Source organism: Microchirus variegatus, assembly GCF_963457635.1.
Source record: "Microchirus variegatus genome assembly, chromosome: 14".
Classification (NCBI taxonomy): Eukaryota; Metazoa; Chordata; class Actinopteri; order Pleuronectiformes; family Soleidae; genus Microchirus; species Microchirus variegatus.
Genome location: NC_139815.1, coordinates 3,283,336 through 3,295,451, shown reverse-complemented (window position 1 = coordinate 3,295,451; position 12,116 = coordinate 3,283,336). Strand labels below are relative to the sequence as shown.

Below are 12,116 nucleotides of genomic sequence, written 5' to 3'. Positions count from 1 at the left end.
AACACAATGTTCTTTTGGTGAGATAATAACGGCACAGTCAAGAGACACAGGAAACAAAGCACTGACGTGAAATAGCTAAAAAGAGGGGCCTCAAAGGAAAGTATATTATATTTCGTAATAGAACCTGGATTTCCTATGTAAATGACTTCGAACATGACATACAAATTCAACAACAAAAACAGTTCTTATCTGTACTTACTTATTACTCTGCCATAGAAAACAACACTTAAGTACATATTCAAAATGATTACATCAGTTTTTCTTTTTTACGGTGTTACGTTATTTTATGAGCCACCAACTTTGTGTTTTGGTAACATTAAAACGACAAAGAAGTTTCAAAATATGTCACCTGCTGTTCAAAATTGAGGCACATTTTCAAACCTTGAAAACACATTAAAATTCAAGCACCTTCACGGATGTAAAGCCTCACAGGGGTGATTTTCCTCACACGATAGCATTAAAAAAAACATGAAACATAAGATATAATGATTCCCCGAACACGACCGCAAGAATCAAACTATTAAAACACATAATTAAAGCATTGCATGACTTCATAGTGTCAGTGCCAGACTCATAGTATAAGACATAACTGGATGCTCTGAGGGACAAAATGATGTCATGCCTGGGTTTTGTCGCCATCCAGGTCATTCTGTACCTGAGCCCTAAACTTAAAAGTACACTCTCAGATCACAGGACGAGCAGATTCTTCACAAATATCCACGTGGTATCAGAAAACGGAGGACAGTCCCTGTATGTGCTCAACTCAACAGGAAGTCTTAAATGAGCAAACTCGTGTGAGCACATTAATCGTACCGAGATTTAAAAAAAAAAAATGAAAAGTTATCAAAAGATCTTGCAGATTCAAAAGGGTGTGGTCATGGCAACCATCGGTTTAATTTTGGCTAATTTCGAGCACTCGACACAAAACATGAAGTGGCCTGTAACCTTCGCCATACATTGACAGCTGATTTTGGTCCATAAAATGTCCAAAAATATTTCCTAAATTATGACTGATGCTCATAAACGCTGTCCCAGAACTAAAATATTCAGTTATAATGATTATATGGAGCAAAGAAACCAGAGAACATTCATATTTAAGAAGCTGTAAATTGTTTGTTTTCAACTGCTAAAAACAAAACCACTCAAACGGATTTCTTTCGTTAATAATTAAATTATTTAGAATTAATTTAGAATTTGATTCATCTATAAATCCTTGCAGCCCCAGTGACCTTTTTACTGACAGGACGTGGACGAAAAAAAAGAGCCAATCGGAGTCACCCTTTCACTCTAAACTGCCCTGTGATTGGTCAAATTCTCCTGTCAGGTGCCAGACTTCCCTCAGGTCTAGAGGATATACAGATGTCTAGTTCTCTCTCACTTCACTTGATTTACATTATGCTGACAGGTTAAATATGTTGCCGACATCAGCTTTAACACCCAATGCTGACTGTATTTACTGGGCAATTTAAAGCTGCCAGACAGGATGCTGTTTAATCAAAGTGTCTTGAATGAAGCCCCATTGATGTTGTTGTTGTTGTTGTGGGAAAAACCCGAAAAAAAGGTCATCTATCTTCTGAGTCTCTGCTTAATTTGTCAGTACGATGAAAACAAATTTGTCCTTGTGATAATTCTGTATCAATCGATGTCTGTCAGTGAGCTCATGTAGTGCTTCTGAGAAGGGCAACAGTTACACAGACAGAGTGAGACAGCAGTCAATATGTGATGATAAGCCAGATAATGATGCTGCTGGAAACGCAAACAAATCACTTCACACCCAGATCTGAGCAGCTCAATTTATCACCACACAATTTACGCGACCAACACTGCACAGGCAAACACAGACACACAAGTACACCTGTTCAACTGCTCACAATGTCATCACACGGCAGCAATTCAGTGCACTGAGGCATGTAGACATGGTTATTTCAACCTGTAGACCATCTCTGACAAACAACACATCACTCTTTGATGAAGGACTGGTAGAACACACACACACAGATGTTTCCAGATGTCACACACACTCACTGACCTGTCTCGGAGGTCGTCCAGGCAGCGTTGTAGATGAACCTCACCAGCAGTGACCAGGACGTGTTCTCCTGTTTCCTGGATCAGAACCTCGGCACATGGGTCGGCCTGGTTCAACAAACGCATCCCACGCACCAGCTTTGGCATCTCACCTGATCATGAAATGCACAGTATGTAATCGTTGTGACACAAACACACAAACTAGTGACTTGTAAAGCAGTGTTTCTTTTCTGGGGTTCGACAGGTGAGCTCTGCTGGAATTTTGGAATTTGGACCTTGAAGTCCATTTTAATTTCAGTGTGAATTGCAGTTTTGTTTCACTCATTTGTTGCTGTGAGTCAACACTAATAGAGCCAACATGACATACATGACCAAAACAAATGTTACAAAATGTTAAAATTCACTAGTGCGACAAAAAAAACAAGACTTTCATTGTTTTATTTGAGAAGCTTTGACCAGATGGACATCAGGTGGGGGTGGTTTGCATCGGCAGATCAATGAATTTGGACAAATCTAAAGAGGGAATAAGTTCTACTCTGTGACAGCTTGTGAGTGACAGGTGAGTGAATACGATTGTTAAAAAGTTAGCAGACTTTTTACAGCTTCAAAAACTGACTGATGCAAAAACAACTCCTTGACCTACTTGGATGTTTGGGTTCTATGGCGACCCGTACGATGGGCGTGGCCTCAAAGTTGAGTGGAGCAAAGGACGGGCAGGCAGCGGACGTCGAGAGTGTGGCCGACTTCAAGACAAAATCCTCCAGACCTCCAATACCTGTGAGAACACAAGAGAACAAAAGACAATGAATTACTCTGGGATCAGAAGAGGTTGAGTCGTTTGGATTGTTGGTAGATGTGATATTATTCCCATATACCACACCACACCAGCTGAGATGTTCCTTTCTTTTTCACATTCTCCACATCACACAGCATATAAGCAGCTCCAGCTTGTATCAAGATATTTACAGCCACAGGTAGTCGCAGTGAAACAAGCTGCAGCTGTAACTGCAACCAGGGACAGATTTTATCCAGTTTGCAAAAGGAAAATCTATAACTACCCCAGTTCTACAGTATCTTAACAACATGGCTGCCACTTTATCTCACTGTTGTCTCACCTTTTCCAACAGCAATGTGTCACTTTATTAAATGCCCTCTCTCCCACACCACATTCCATGGAGAAAATCAGTGGTTTTACCTCACAGAGACACAGAAGCTGCCTTGTTTGGTAAGTTTGAGTCACTGAGGTGAATCCAAACAAAGGGTTTCAAACACCGGAGTCACAAAATCAACCATGTGAACTTATTGAACTTACAAATCCTGTGTGCTGTGATGTAAAACTGCTTATTTTCTGTATGGACTTTGGTTTGGGAGAGTGAGTGGTTTATTGACTGTTGAAAAAGGTCGTCTCACAGTTGGATAAAGCAGTGAAAATATACTTAAGATTAGGGCTGGGCGATATGGCCTCAAATCAATATCAGGATATATTGAGCAGCTCACCTCGATAACGATAAATGAACTATAAGTTTGAAGTTCCTAAATGACGTCATCGCCTAATTTGCATAATTGACCATTTGCATGATACAAGTGTCCGAGTGTCTTAAATGGACATGAACATACAGGTAGCCTGCCTACCTACACACACAGCCAAAAACAACTTTTGCTTTGTTTTCTTATTTTTGAATTATCGAATGTATCGATAACAGCAAAATGACGTCGATTATTGTCGTAAATTTCGATAACGATAAATTTTCGATATATCGCCCAGCCCTACTTAAGATAGTATACACTTAATGGGCATAAGATTTTATTAGGTTTGACCTGGTCCTTGGTGCAGGGGGCAGACACAGTACAGTTCAAACTGACTACCTGAATTACTCCTTTATGCAGAGCTGTCAAACAATACAGTACAAGACAAATGTAAGATAGACACTAAAATACCAAACAAAGTGTATCTAATACATAGTTAAGTGAAATAATATTGACTAAGCAGTTACAGAGACGGAGCTGAAAAGCTTGTTCGAGACTTTTTCAATTGGATTTTCTAAGTTACTGATAAAACGACATCTCTGTGTGATGCGGACGAATGTTCTGTGGAGCTGTGGCTTTGACAGAGAGGGAGGTCTGACTTCCCAGAGGCAGAGTCTTGAAAGAATACATTACATCTGGTAGAATAGTTCTTGTGGATTTTACAGAGTTTATAGAACCGGGGGTCTGTTTACATCCACTCTGCAGTTATTGCACAACACATCTCCACACAGTGGAATGTTCTCACACGACAACACAACGACATGTTGCGGAATTCAAAGCAAATTCATAATGAAGGCAAGAAGAGGAGCAACATGTTCTCAAATGTTTTATACAAACCACCTGAGCAAATACTGAGCTCTGGAAAAAAAACATCATTATGATCACAAACATTTCACAGAAGGCAAATTTTTTCCTTATAAGATCATGTACTTTTTTTTTTTTTTTTTTTTTTTTTTAACTGTTTTACTCTGTACAGCAAACTGATACTACAACTGACATATTTTTAAACAAAGGGATGGAGCTTTCTTTTCCTGATTTACCTTCATTTGGTTTCATACTACACAACTTTTTAAATCAATCAACAGTGTACAGGTCAAACTATATGACTTTTTAAATCATGGCAACACTGCAGTTTACACTACACGACTTTCTAGATCATAGCAACACTGTGCTGTTCATACTACATGTTTTTCTAAATCGTAGCAACACTGCAGTTCACACTACATGACTTAAAAGTCGTAGTAACACTGTGCAGTTCACACTTCATTACTTTTTAAGTTTTATCAACAATGCAGTTCACACTACATTACTTTTTAAGTTTTATCAACAATGCAGTTCACACTACATTACTTTTTAAGTTTTATCAACAATGCAATTCACACTACAGTACTTTTTAAGTTTTATCAACAATGCAGTTCACTACATTACTTTTTAAGTTTTATCAACAATGCAGTTCACTATTACTTTTTAAGTTTTATCAACAATGCAGTTCACACTATATTACTTTTTAAGATTGATCAAAAATGCAGTTCACACTATATTACTTTTTAGGATTTATCAACAATGCAGTTCACACTATATTACTTTTTAAGTTCACACTACATGACTTTCAAATTGTAGCAACACTGCAGTTCACACTAGACGACTTTCTAAATCGTAGCAACATTGTGCAGTTCACACTAGACGACTTTCTAAATTGTAGCAACACTGCGGTTCACACTACATTTCTTTTTAAGTTTTATCAATGCAGTTCACACTACATGACTTTCTAAATCGTAGCAACACTGTGCAGTTCACTACATTACTTTTTAAGTTTTATCAACACTGCAGTTCACACTACATGACTTTCTAAATTGTAGCAACACTGCAGTTCACACTACATGACTTTCTAAATTGTAGCAACACTGCAGTTCACACTACATGACTTTCTAAATCGTAGCAACATTGTGCAGTTCACACTACATTACTTTTTAAGTTGTATCAACACTGTGTAGTTCAGACTACATGACTTGCTGTGTTGTGAGTTTGGATGTATGCTGGAGTAGGATGTGGGTACAGTGGAGGGAGGCTGCATCACCACTCTGCTTTAAAGTTTGTTTTCATGTATAGGTGATGTTGCCCATGTTGAAATAGTATGACTGTGTTGGTTTTTGGAGGGTTTCTTGTTACTGCATGTTTATTTTCCATTCCCTTGCTCTGCCTGTGGAACCACAACAGAGATGAGCCTCAGGGTTGTTTGTATCATCATGACTATGGTGAAACAATGACTCAACGGCAAGGACTGGTCTGTTTCTTGAGTCAGCTGAGTAAATGATAGGTACTGCAGCAAGTTTGCGGTAACTCAGCGATTTACATTTGCTGCCGAGAAGAAGCCATGCTGTTTGTCAGAGACCTACTGTGGGTTTAAAGGGCTAGTTCAAGGTTTGTTTGTATGAGGTAATGTAACCGCACACTGAAACCGCTCATTCCCCACACCAAAGTCCATAGGGTTAATTAACAATTTCACATCATAGCACACAGGAGTTGTTCATCCACCACTGCTTCCATCACAGAGTTTAAATGTGTTACTTATTTGACTTTTGGGTTTGAAATCCTTTATTTGGATTTAACTCCGTGACACAAACTTACCAATTAAGGCATCATTAACTGATCAACTGCTCCAGTGTCTTTGCGAGCTAAAACACAAACTTTCTCTCTGGACTTTAGTGAAGAAGAAGAGGGAGCACTTTGCAAACTTCAGTTTCCAGCCTTTTCCAACAGAGAACATAGATTTGAGTTGCTTTAAAAAAATCTCTAGGAGAAATGGCAGCACACAGGAGCTGTTGACCCACTGCTGCCTCCATCAGTAAGTCTGAATGTGTAACTTTGATGTGTGAAATACTTTGTTTGAATCTCCCCAAGTGATAAATATTTACCAGATGAGGCAGCTGTGGAGCAGCAACACCAGTAAGCTAAAAAAAGACTGATTTTCCTCTATGGACTTTGGTGTGAAGAGTGAGCATTTTATAACCTTCACGATTCAGCCTTTTACAACAGCTGTAGACCAGCAGCTCCTGTGTCCATGCAAGATATTTTGTGAAAAAGCTAAAAATGCGTTGGGATCCACTTTGGGATCCATTTTAAGGACCAAACGATTAGTCAATTAATCAAGAAAAGAATTGACAGGTTAATCAGTTATGAAAATAATTGCTAATTGCAGGCAGCTCTACAAAGTATTAAGAGAAACGGTCAAATTGTAGCTTCATTTAATGGATGTACACTACATCAAACGACTTTAATTTCCTCTTAACGTCCTCTCAGCACACCACCACTAATCACTCCTATCCTTTCCTCTAACGTTGTCTCAAATATAAATTATTTCTGATGTGATCAAAAGATTAAGTTACTCAATACACAAGGGGCTGAAACGCTGATCTTTATTCAGCACCCAGCCTCCAAATCCCACTGGCCTTACAAACTCCACAGTTCTCATGACAAAGTTGGAAAAGTTGAATTTTTCCATCTTTGTTTCACTGATACCACTTAATCTCATGCACAGCGCAGTTTGCAAACGGGGATTGTACAAACAGACACACGGGGCTTAGAGTCTGTCGACTGTCGGAGCAGATGCGGTACATTGTTGGCCGCCGTGCACGTAACTCGACACTGTAATTACTCGAAGGTGATTCGATCCCCAGAGGCCTTTGGATCCGACAAAGAACGGTGAAACCCGAGGAAGAGAAACGTGAACTCGGAGGACCTCGAAGGAGCCCGCGAGTGCCGCTCACAGACGTATAACAGACTTCATCTGAAGGGCTGCAGCGTGGATACAGAACTCTCTGCAGATATTAACACATCATCCCTTGAATGTACTTCAATGGCGAATGAGAACACGCACACATGCTCTCATACATGCCTGGCTAATGTGCAGGAAATTATGGCCAGAGGCAGACATGCAATGACTCCAGCACAAAAAGGAATATTTGACTCAATTAGACATTGTTCCTGATCGTTTTCACAGATCATCTCAACTGTATTCACATCTGCTTCGCTGTCTGGACGCTAAATTACACCCGGGGCTACATTCACATGCTGGATTTTTATATTAAATTTTGGTCTGAAAACAAAGGTAAGATTGAATTTGCTGGTTACTCTATACATCGATTCTATTCACTGCAAATCAACTTGCTGAACCATGGCCACTGACAGCACTGGAACCATGGCCTCCATCTCACAACAAGGTTTCCCACTCTTAAGAAACGCTGGACAGAAAATATGAACCAGGGTGAAGTTACAGTCTAAGAATGTCCACTAATTAGCTGCACAGAGAGTTTTCTAATAATTGTTAGACTGTGTTATCACAACCAACCCCAGTGGAATTCAAATTCAAGGGAAAAAGTTTAGAATAAAGAAAGAATCCTCACAAATTAATATGTTCTGCTGAATATAGAACTATAATGAGGAAGGCCAAGATGAAGGGCATCGAGAAACTGACACAGGATGCATTTTATCGTAGGACTCGATCCGTTCAAAAAAACAAACAAGAAAATGTGAACTAACAAATGTATATCGAAAAAAAGCAGTAACTACATATCTTTAAAGTCTGTGTAAAGGAAATGCAGCTATTGAGCTACTTAGGGCTGCAGCTAATAATAATATTTTTTTGATAATTTGATTGGTTTTGGTGAGACAGAGATCTTGGAATTTTAATTTCCCAGGCATCACGTCGTCATTTGCTCGCTCTCGTTTTAACGTTACTCGCTCGTTGTCCTTCGCGGAATTTCACGTCAACAGTGGAGAGACATAGTGGACAGTGTCCACACAACACTGTTACAGGACGGGGCATTTGTCCTGTGTAGGCCTTGTCTACGTACAACACGCAATGCAGGGCATGAAACAGAAGGTGGCGTCGCAACTAACAAGGGAGACATCATCTAAATATCAACTTCATTTCTGTCTTGCACAGAATTCAAGCACTTTCAATGACTCATGTCTATTTAGGGCACTTTTAAACAAATTTTCAAACTTTCAAGGACTTCAAGGACCCATGGGAACCCTGGGAACCACGTCCACCTCGTTCAAAGCAGAATAAATGTTTTTAACGATGTGAATGACTGTTTCTTTAACCCGAGTTAAAAACGGAAGGGGTATCTAACAAAAGGAGGGTAAGGAGACAGGTTTTTGGTCTCCATGAGGACTACTGGTCCTGAGAAGGTCAATAGTTATGCCAGAAAGGGTCCTGAAGAAGTAACAAATACAAGAACACACACACACACCAGGGACCAAACCTGGTTATGTCCGACTGCAGAGCTAAGAAATGACTCAAGCCTTAAGACATTTCCTCCAACCACAAGTACAGTTGGCTGTGGCTCTGGTTATATAAAGATGTTTTTCTTTTCTTTATGCCCCAGTCCCCTCTTCTTCCTGGCTTTTCACTTCTCCTGCTGACAGACACACGGACGAAACCAAAGACTTGACCTCCTTGGTGGAGCGAACAGTAAAGCAGGTGCTCAACAAGGCTTTTCTCACTTTTTCACACTAGATTTACACGGTTAATTGATGTTAGCTAACAATCCTTAGTTTTTTTTTTTGCCTCATTAGTCACTTTATTCTTGGCTCAGCAGACCTGTCTGTGTCTTTTACACACCACACCTGAGATAGTTCATTGCAGACAGTTTTGGATCACACTGGCTATACCATTTACACCAGTGCTTCTCAACCTTCTGTACGAGGAGCCACATTTTTCACAATATCAAATGTGATGACCAAATGTGTATGTAACGCAGCGTTGAATTTACATGCGTTTGAAAATAAAAGACTGTGAAAATTAGTCAAATTTGTTTGGGGACTATCGGTCAAAATCACTGGATAGGATATCGGGCAAAAAAATGTAGAATCCAATAGAATCCTATATAAATCACATAGGATTTCCACTGTAAAAACGTAAATAAAAATCAGCAAAACCATTTTAGCCAAGTCATGTTTGGGCTGTTCATTTGTTCTCCAACTGTGTGACAAATATATTTTTTTGTCTTTGAAATGACTCGGCACAAATGTGTCGTCAACAGCTTCATGCGCTCATAAACGGTATCGGAATAATATCTACTTATAATACTTTAGTTTTTGATATCAGACACAAAGTAGAGGGGTGATAGCCGACAACTACTAATGCTCCGCGCTGAGTCCATGCGCCCGTCCAAGTGCAGCTGTGAGCTTGAAAAGTAGGTTAAGGTCACCCATCTTCGAACTTGTCCAAGATACTTGTAAGAGGCATCCACAGTGACAGTTTGGCATCAATATGTCGAATATGTGTCAAGTTATCGCGTTGACAAGGTTGAAAAGTGCCGGTTTTTGGCTATTTTCCAAGTTTCAAGTGCAGCTGTGACCTTGGAAAGTAGGTCAAGGTCACCGATCTTCGAACTTGTTCAAGATATTTGTAATAGGCATCCACAGTGCCAGTTTGGCAGCAATACAATAAATATTTGTCAAGTTATCGCGGAGCATAAAAAGTGGCATCGTCCCATCCCTATTGGGGATTACCAAACGGTAACCTGAGCAGGTGGCAGGTGAGTCTGAGACGGTAAAAGGCCGGTCACTCATCGACCGTGATGAGAGGGGGGTCAGGTGGCAGCTTGTTGTGAGAATGTGGACTTTAGCTCTTCTTTTTACTCCTGCCGTCTGCTCTATATGTGTGGCATCATATCCATATTTTACTGGATATAACAAAACCTCTGCACTATAAACGCAGTGTGTGTGTGTGTGTATATACACACACACACACACTGTATTTCCAGATGCCATTAGAGGCCAGAGAGGAGATGTATCCTCCTAAGCCAACCATTTTAAATTAAATTTAAACTCTTTTGAAGCCGATGCCTGCAGAATGGCTGAAAAAAAACAACATTTGCAGGTTATTAAAATACTTACGTTTTGGGAGCTTTTGTAGCCTTCATTCCTGAGCTCCCGTCGTCTAAAATACAAGGTTAGACACACTCTCTGAAGACAAGCTCTCTTATCTCTGGTTACTTTCTGCCGATATCGACATGTGTTTTGTTGCATTTTATTTTTATGTGCTAATTTCGCTTATTCCAGATAATCGAATCTTTCTTTCATGCTATATACTACACTTTTAATGTTATGATACTTCAGTATTTGTATCTCTTTAGTTTTCATTTTTATCCCTTCATTTTAGCTACTTTTACCAGACCCCAGTGTTTCCATCGTTGATGACAGTGTCTCCAGTCAGTTTTGTCTCATTTAATGTAATTGTATTGGCTCCAAAGCATTGTATATGATACTCTGACATTGTGTTGCTGTTTTTTGTGTGTCCGGGAATCACTTTTACGATACGATAAAAGGCAGACGATACCGATCATTATAGCGATATGTCTCCATGTCTGTCTAATGAAAAGTTTAAAGTGCGGGTTTTCTTTATTTATTCACAACATAGAGAGCAAGGTGCATAAAGTCTATGCATTGAACGTGCATCTGTTAACGTAGCTTTCTCCACCGTTATCACCGCTTCTTCAGTCGGGTAACTTCCACCCAAGTTTCCCTCATTCATTTGTCGCCATTTGTGAGAGAAACTAAGGTGGGACTGTTTACTTTGGAGCGCCGTCATCTGTTAATTAAAATAAAATGATTTGCCCTGGCGTATCGATCATCATATTGCACGACGTGTGTGTGTGTGTGTGTCTATGAGGGGAGTTGTTGTGTAAAGCACTTTGTGCAACATTTTTCTGTATGAAAAGTCTGATTAAGACGTGTGGCTCTCTTTTCAAAGAACTTGAACTCTAGTATTGATCACTAAAACCAAATAAAATCCTGCCTACTGTACCTTTAAGAATACATTTTCTGAGACACACAGTCGTCAGTCTTGCCAGGTCTGAAAGGAAATCTGTAGTCTGGCAATAACATGGTAGACGTATGAGATCGCTGTGAAGTGCTTTTTTCCTTAAGTCTTAAAATAGCCCCAAATCCCATTGGTACAATAGCCAAGAGATCAGCAAGAGGTTGATAGTGGAGCTGAAGTGGAAAATACAGGCATTTTAAAGCAATGAGATTAATTGCATTGGCTCTGTGTAGCTTTCAAAGAGGAAAAACAGGAAGTTTCTCCTCTCAGCCTGATCATCTCTCCATCTCTTTCCCCTTTACCTTGCATAGAAACACGCATGTTAAAGCAGTTAGTGTGTTTACTCAACAGCGTGATGGAAAAACCTCTGGTCAGTGGTGATGTATCCACTCATCTCATCCAGGCAGTCGCCAATTTAGGTGTTTTTCGAAACCGAATTCTTTGAAACAAAATGTTCCTCACGGTCGTTTATGTTGTCCACTCTCTGACATCTCACCACATTCTCTCGGCGAAAGGCCAAGATTGTTAGCATAATAGCTCTCACATTACCACAAGTTTTCTCAAGCCGCCACATTTTCACATTTCAATAGTGGTGCATGTACATACTGTAGGTTTCCACTACAACTGAGAACTGGCTTAAGAGCTAATGCTGCGTTTCAGAGCCCATCCAAACAAATGGGATGTGGGACGTATCCTACCTGAATTGTACTAGCTCCTACTTGGAAGAGTTTCA

The 12,116-nt window shown here is 39.8% G+C and overlaps 1 protein-coding gene across 1 annotated transcript in view; it reads right to left on the bottom strand.

The window, feature by feature from the left end:
- Positions 1 to 12,116, bottom strand: part of efl1 (elongation factor like GTPase 1) — a gene marked incomplete at its 5' end in the record, with an annotated part of 69,470 nt that overhangs the window by 18,370 nt on the left and 38,984 nt on the right. Inside the window, 2 exons of the mRNA XM_083900375.1 lie at positions 2,030 to 2,177; positions 2,669 to 2,800. Coding sequence (XP_083756501.1) covers positions 2,030 to 2,177; positions 2,669 to 2,800 — 280 coding nt within the window. The remainder of the gene's footprint in view (positions 1 to 2,029; positions 2,178 to 2,668; positions 2,801 to 12,116) is intronic.